Source organism: Neodiprion pinetum, chromosome 2, assembly GCF_021155775.2.
Source record: "Neodiprion pinetum isolate iyNeoPine1 chromosome 2, iyNeoPine1.2, whole genome shotgun sequence".
Taxonomy (NCBI): Eukaryota; Metazoa; Arthropoda; class Insecta; order Hymenoptera; family Diprionidae; genus Neodiprion; species Neodiprion pinetum.
In genome coordinates this window covers 41,959,748-41,967,696 of record NC_060233.1, presented here as the reverse complement: position 1 = coordinate 41,967,696, position 7,949 = coordinate 41,959,748, and the positions used below count along the sequence as shown (strand labels likewise).

Genomic DNA, 7,949 nt, shown 5'->3' with positions numbered 1-7,949 from the left:
TAAAACATTAATTGTTATTATTTTTATCTTTAATTCACACAAAAGATTCGAGATTAGTTATGGCAAAAGTAATTGTGCGTTCAATTCGTGTAAAAATGCGACAAGTACCTGGTTTACGGGATAAATAACGAAGTTTCTTTTCTGCCAAATTCCCCAATACTTTGTATTTAAGAAATTTTTTTTTATATACAATTTATCAATATTTTTCTCTGAATTACTCATGGGTAAATTTTCAGGCGAAGAGAATAAAGGACTGCTCGATTCACGAGGAATTACATATATCGTAATAAACTCTTCCTCATTTCCCCGTTACTCCGATTTCATTAACTTCGATTTCCCTTTCTTGCGAATCGAGAATGTTTTCAAAAGTACGACTCTCTCCGCTCTCGTTGTTTAGCAGCAGCGAGGGAGTGCCGAGTTTAGGCCGTGTCTAAAGTAGAAAGAGAGTTGAAGTTAAATTTGTTTTTTTTTTTTTCTTTGCGAAATTGAGAGCAGAAGAGGAAACCTTTAATTCATTATATCAAACTGTTGGAGGTATACAAATGTGAAAATAAGTGAAAATAATTGAGCTGCGGTATGGATAACGTAAGAATTATTATTACGTACGGGAGACGCGCGTCAAAATACATATTTATATATGACTAGCATAATTAGAACAATAGTAATAATTTATTGTTATTATTATTATTACTATTACTAAAAGTACCATTTGATTTGCACCGTTTTGAATTTTGGCCGATTTTGAACAACAAAGTAGACAAAAAAAAAATAGCGAAAAAGGGAACTACATCAAAAAAAAAAAAAAAAGTTCTAAGGTAGCAGCATGTATGTAGATGTAAAAGTGTATAAAGAAGAACCACTTAAAGATTAATAATTCAATAATACGACGTGTAAGTATAACGTATCTAAACGGTAAGTTACAAATAACATTCAATTTCGTGTTAAATATGTGTAGGTATTGATATGGATATAAAGATATGTACACACGCCTGATATAACTACGATTGTATTCATACATACATACATATTTGTCGAAGTGCGCGGATGTATTATTATACAATGCGATGCAGTATGTGTAATTTTATTTAATAATATTTGCTTGGCAAATGGCGCGCAAAGTCACAGCGTTATTCTCGATCGGTAGAAGAAAGAGATTGAATAAATAACTTGGAAAATCCCAACCAAACACACATGTATGCTGTCAGAAAATTTAGTGTGTCGATAAAAGTCCACACCGATTAGCGTAAAATTAAACATATCGGTGTATGTTGTACGATTCTTGACACCAAGTGGTTTGAAAATCAAGACCAAAATGATATGGACTTCTAAAGAATATTTTTGGTCTTACATTCAACACCGCATTTCTAACAATATACACACACTTACACATATATGTATATGTATGTATATACACATATACCATAAAGGCGGTTGGTAGAAAATTATTTTCGTGCGGTATACGACGTTGCAGATTTGTGTTAATCTTTTTTTTTTTGTTCTTCAAGATCGGCGAAATTTGGGCAACTTCGAATTACAACGACTTTGAGGGACACAAGGTCATTAGGCTATTTGTCTTTTTTCGTATAAATCGGGTACATCGCGTTGCGATGAACAATTCGAAACATTTCTTGTTTTTCCGTCTTCTTTTTTTTCCGAATTTCACAAATATACTTAAAAAATATTATAAATATTCTCTCGCCAATTTGTATTCATATACACACACACATATACGTACATACATATATCGCTGTAATTAAAGACGCCTAGAAGCCTGTCTAGGCTCTCAATTTTGATCGATCAGTGGAGAGACATTTGCGGTGGAATCATACCGAAATATGCGTATATATACATACAGACAGATATATATACGTTACACCACCTTTTCTGAAAATCGTGGTCCAATTTTAGCTTTTCTTTTTTTCAGATTTTGTGTGTATGGAAATTTTAATATTACAGTTATCTAGTTGATACAAGTCTTATCGTTCATTAATTAAATTTACGTAATACGGGCCCAAGAAAAGGGCACAGGCACTGTTACTTTTTCTTCATCAAATTTAACATACACATGCGTAGCAAGTATACGTGTTTACAGACGGAAGAAATAAAAAATGAAAAAACAAGAAAAAAAAAAAAAAAACGGCGAAGTATTCAATTTGATAAAATTTATTCTTTACGTGTCTGTATATAATACTAATAATAACGATAGTAATAATAATAATAATAATATATCATTACTATGATTAATTATTGATGAAATTGGTCGGAAAAAGGTGCGCGGCGGCGAGATTTGCGCCATCTGTACTATAATAATTATCTACCTTAGATATGGCAATATTTTCAGTGCGCATTTCGTGACTTGAAATTCGCTGCGTTCAAGAGATCGTTCAAAACCCATCAAGCAGTGAAGAAATATCGATGTATAGAATATCAAACATTCGACTGGGAATAAAAAGCACAGAAAACTATCCTCACTTTTTACTTTCATTTTTTCGATGGATTCGTTATTATTGTTGATGTTGTCTTTACTGTTGTTATCATTATTATTATTATTAATCTTACACGGCTATTTGTCTTTTAATTTTAATTTTTTTTTTTTTTCTTCGTTGCGGGAAAGGGTTCCGAACGGCGCTCGAAAATCACGGAAATGATATTGTACATCGCACTTGGCAGTTATATCAGTTCTATGAACAGGCACCATAATTATTATTCACTATTCTATTATTTCTTTTCTTTTCTTTTCTCTTTGCAACTATAAACATTAATTATTGTTAATTCTATACATACTTTCGTCGGTCTGTATAAATCCAGCCTGACATTTGATAGTTATATATAATATATATTGTATTTAAATATGTATTTACAAAGTTCACAGATAATAGGTAGATTTATTTTGCCCCCAAAACTTAGATGATAATACATCTCTCACCACGAAGAAGTTCAGCCATTTATGAAACGCTTCTACAATTTTTTCTATCAATTCGGAATTTTAGTTGACGCGAAAGAAATATTAATGAAAAAAAAAATAAATAAAAAAAAAAAATAAAACAAATAGAAAAAACATGCTCCGAAAACAAGATTTTTCGAAAAATGGTTTCAAAATCGTCATCAAAAGATGATCTTGAGAATAGCCGTTCTCCCCCTTGTCAAATCACATACAGTTGCAATTTTTTGTATTTTCTTTATATTTTTTTTTTATTTTTTTCTTTAATTAGGTTTTATTTTATTTGGATGTTTTTTATTCCAGGTGACAACCTTGATAAATGACTGACCACGGAGTTTTGTCACTTTCTCTCCAAGTGAATCATTTCCTATTTTCTTTTCGTTCCTTCCATATTTTTATTTTTATTTTTCCTCTTTTCCGTGCATCTTTTCACAATGTAATATTCATATCGTATAAATTTTCATTTATTTACACATCTTACAGAATCAGCGATTTAAATATATACGTGTTATAGAAAAATCGAACTTTATATATAATACGTATTATATATCTATGTATATAAATATATATGTATACAGATATATGTCTAGGAGCATTTGATATTTACATTAAATCGTTCAACCGATACCTTTGTTATAAATCATTACGGTCAATTCTCGAAGTCTCTTAACTTCCCTCCTCTTTCTCCTAGATGTACACTTCATTTATAACTAATTTATACTCTCTTTCTCCGAATGTCGTTTTAGCACGTTAAAGAAAATATCCCGATATAATAACGTATCTTAGAGCCATTAAGCTGCCACGACTTACGTCGTAAGTAAACCATAGAAACACGTTTATATTTATATCCTCAATCTCTTTTTACAGCTACACAAACCTATCCTCACACCATAGAAGATTGACAATAGCTAAAACGACCGCAAACTCTCTTATATGTATATTGCATATACCGATATATATATATCTCTCTTTTTTCTTTCAACAAAAAGTAATTTATACAAACGAAGAAAGAAGACGAAGAAGAAGGAGAAGAAGATTAGAAACAGGTAGATAAAGATTCGAGTATCGAGAGATAAATGACAACAAACTGGATATGTGGTAGATCCCCTATCGAACGAACCCGGCAAGCAAGTATATAAAAATACTCGTCATCTACCGGCGATCGGTCGGCGCCGAAATAGAGACAAATCGGCGTCTTTTCCACCGGGTATAAACTCCTCGCGGCTCGTCTTACTAGCGCGAAGGCGTCGCGTATTTATGTACAGATCCTGTCAGGAAGAGCCCTCCGCTTTCCGGGGATTCTACGAGGCCCCGTGAACCTGGAACCGGCGAATCCTCGCCTGAACGGACTCGCACTGTACCTCGCTGTACCTGGTGTACCTTCCAGCCCTGACGGGTTCCCTGATGACGACAAGCTCTCCGCCCCTCTCCCGCATCGCCTCGAGACTCGCCCTGCCTCTGATGCTCGCCGACGGCGTCGCCCTGACAGTTTTACTCCCGGTGGTACCGGGCTCCGAGGAAAACCGGCTGAGAGCCTTGCTGACGACGCCGCTGCACTCGCGGGGCCAGATCCTCGGGTGTTTCTGCTCCCAGCGTTCGGTGTCGGCGCCTACGAAGGGGAAGCTCGCCCTGCTCTGGGTCTTGCCGTAGAGAATAAAGTCGAGGGAGTCGTCCGAGTAAATGCTGCTCCTGTCGCTCGAGCTGTCCGTCGACATTTCCGACACCGTGTCGCTCCCGCTGTCGCAGCACTGTTGCTCCTCCCCGAGGATGAATACCGGGGTGCATTTGAATATCTCGCCGGCCGGCATCGTGTGGGTCGCTGTAGCACGTCGGTTGGTTTGCCCGACCGACGTTGGCTCGATTATCACGATCTCGGTGCTCGATGAGAACCGTTGCGCCAGACTGTCCATGTTCTTCTTGAAGGTGTCCCGCCGGTCGGGGCTCAAACCGATTCGCACCGGCATCGAGAGGCCCGCGTTTCCGATTCCCGTCACCGTCGACGAGCCGCTCTTCTTCTTGCTGTAGACGTTCTCGCACGTGTAAGACGACACCGCCCGCTGCACAACCGTCGATGACGACTTCGTCGAAGCTTCCGTCTGCGGTTCGGATTTCTGCGGCGCCGTTTCAGCCGCGTCCTTCGGGGTTTTTCGATCCTTCGCTGCGTCCTCCGTCGGCTCCGAGGAACTCGGTGCGAACTCTGGTTTATCGCTCGACGTACTTGGGCTCGTGGGTTCCGAGGAGCAGGGGGAGGAGGAGGAGGAGGATGATGATGATGATGATGAGGTCGTTGTCAAGGCCAGAGGAGTTTCGGGGCCGTCATGCGCCGAGAACCACGGATGCTGGAGGCATTCCGTGACCGTTAGGCGTTCACTGAAATACAAACAATAGGAAGAGGGTTAGAATACGGATGGTTACCGAAAACAACTACCTACGCTCTTCTAAAATTATACTTATATACTCATTTGCTTCTCATGCACACGTAGATCCTTACAAGTTAACTGCCTGACCCGACTTCCGCTTATTACACGCAATAACAACTGTACAACAAGACTCAGAACTCGGTGGCACGTTCTTCCAAAATTCTATCACTTTTATCACCGAATTCAAAAGGACAGAATTATACAAATTACACACGATTTCGAATACATACACATGTTTTATTTTCAAGTTTAGACACTTCGTCGTCGTGAAAAATATAAACTAAAGCCACATGCCGCCGTTGACCCTGCTGCAGTATCTTAGCTGCTTCAATTATTTTTCATTTCCCTAACAAATGTTAATAAACAATATCGAAGAGGCGTCTGTCACGCATTTCCTGTTGTTGCGTATACGCGCAATATTATGCGTACGAAATATAAGCATCCGATTATATAGGACGGCCAAGAATTGCGCAACACGTGCTTGCGCATGACCGTGTTCCGTGGACTCCGACGCATTTTCGATAGCGTATAAAAAAACGCATTTGAATAATACGTACTGCGTTATACATATACCGGCCATTGAGAGATAAGGATCCCCGGACTTTTAAAGGGACTAAGAGATTGTCATTTCCTTTCAGCTGTCGATAACGATTTCAAAATCTCTGTGCGCATATTAAGTACAAACATGTACATGTCATGCTTACTGTACATCGACGAAATCGACACTTCGATATACGTCGAGTTTTTCCCCGTGTATTATAGACGTTTTTTTTTTTTATATATATTGTAGAAAGTAGAGAAGTGTGAGAAAGAATCGATAAACTTGCCAAACGTGTGACAAAATCTTTCAAAAAATGGTCGAGTCTTATTAATTTTCTCGAAAATCTCTTCGACAAATATTAAAAGAAACCGGTAATGCGAGTTTGTCGCTCCATGAATCCGACAATAATATTACATCTATGTCAACAGACAGGAAGTACGCGATGACGTAGGTACAACGGGTAACCGTAAATACTTGAAAATTCTTCAAGAGAGTTGAGAAGATATTGCGACATTGAATGCGACTAAGAACGCTCCTTATCATCTCTCTCCAATGTTCAATAACATGCATCATACGCGTTCACCGATAAGTGAGTACGCGATAAAGAGGAAGAAGAAAATAAAAAATATACATATATATATATAAATACAAGATTCGACAATCAATTAAACTGCCCGAAGTTCCTCTACGACGTACGTGAATTATCAAAGTGATGACGATATATGTGTTTAAGATCGAATCGCCAAGGATTACACATCGATAATTACGCTAGCATATGAACGGCGACGTAATGCCAGATATACCTCACTGTCAGTGAGTCAGATGTTGGCGAATTACCGTTGTATTGGACGACGATTTTCAAGAATATATATATATGTTAATTCGATGGTATTGAATATACATCGTCGACATCGTCGTCGTCGTTCTATCCCGCATAAAAGACGTTTACATTTTCATTTATTCATCACGCGAGCGTTTACACGTTTCAAGGTTGATAGTTAAACTCGACTATCCGCAAAAATTTATACACGTCTTCAAAATACGTGCAATGCAGAGGCATTCTGACGGACTACATCGTTGATTAACCCGTTCGCTTTAGTGTGCGATAATGATTTTCGTTTTTTACGATTCTTTTGAGATTTACATACTGCATGTAAAAATAATTGTTAAGTATACGAAATACGTGTCAAATATTCTAACAAATCGATTGCCGTTATTTTGTAAAATCGTTTTCACATTGCGAGAAAAATTGAAATCTTGAAAGAACAACCCCGAAGCATTTCTCTGCTACTCAAATCAAGGCATTTCGAGTGAATATTTTCGTTTCAAAGTGAAGTGGTGAATTCGATGGGCGGACGTCTCGTCGCTACTCACCTCGGATCTTTAACCATGAGCTTGCGCATGAGGTCGCGTGCTTCCTCCGAAACATCCTCGAAGAGGTCGTCAGGAAAGTCGAGCCTGCATCGGCTTATGTTGCAGAATGTTTCCTGCTTCGAGTCGCCGCCGAAGGGCGAGCATCCCGTCAAAAGTACGTAGAGCAGGACACCGACGGACCACATGTCCGTTGCCAGGCTTATCGGTTCGTAGTTGAGGACTTCCGGAGCTGTCGGGATCAATCGAATTCGAAAATTAGCACTCGAGTCTCGAGCTTGCGTTATACTTGTATCGCAAGTCGCCGCAAAAACGGTGTCGTAGGTACTCACCGACATAATCGGGCGTCCCGAGGATCTCTCGGATGTCCGCTCCTCGGCTGATGTATCTCGAAATACCAAAGTCGCAAAGTTTAACATCGCATTCGGGAAACTCTCCGGTTAGGACCAAATTTTGTGGCTGAAAGTAGAAAATTGATCGTTATTCTATGAGCGTTGTGAATATTTTTCAACAAAGATTTCATTACAGAATCATTGTTATTCTTATTGCGCAAAAAATTTTCCATCACATCCGTGAAATTAAGACTGACCGGTAAGGAAATTATATACGCTCTTTGAGCTGTAAAATGACGGAGTTGTATTTCGTGTTCTTTAACCGGGCCTTCGATCCGTTTGAG

The 7,949-nt window shown here is 38.6% G+C and overlaps 1 protein-coding gene across 1 annotated transcript in view; it reads right to left on the bottom strand.

Moving 5' to 3' along the window:
- Positions 1–1,458: 1,458 nt before the first annotated feature.
- LOC124213370 (serine/threonine-protein kinase 17B) overlaps positions 1,459–7,949 on the bottom strand; it is a 60,943-nt gene continuing 54,452 nt past the window's right edge. The window contains exons 4-6 of the mRNA XM_046614665.2: positions 7,606–7,732; positions 7,277–7,505; positions 1,459–5,311 (exon numbers count right to left, since the gene is read on the bottom strand). Coding sequence (XP_046470621.1) covers positions 4,243–5,311; positions 7,277–7,505; positions 7,606–7,732 — 1,425 coding nt within the window. The 3' untranslated portion in view covers positions 1,459–4,242. The remainder of the gene's footprint in view (positions 5,312–7,276; positions 7,506–7,605; positions 7,733–7,949) is intronic.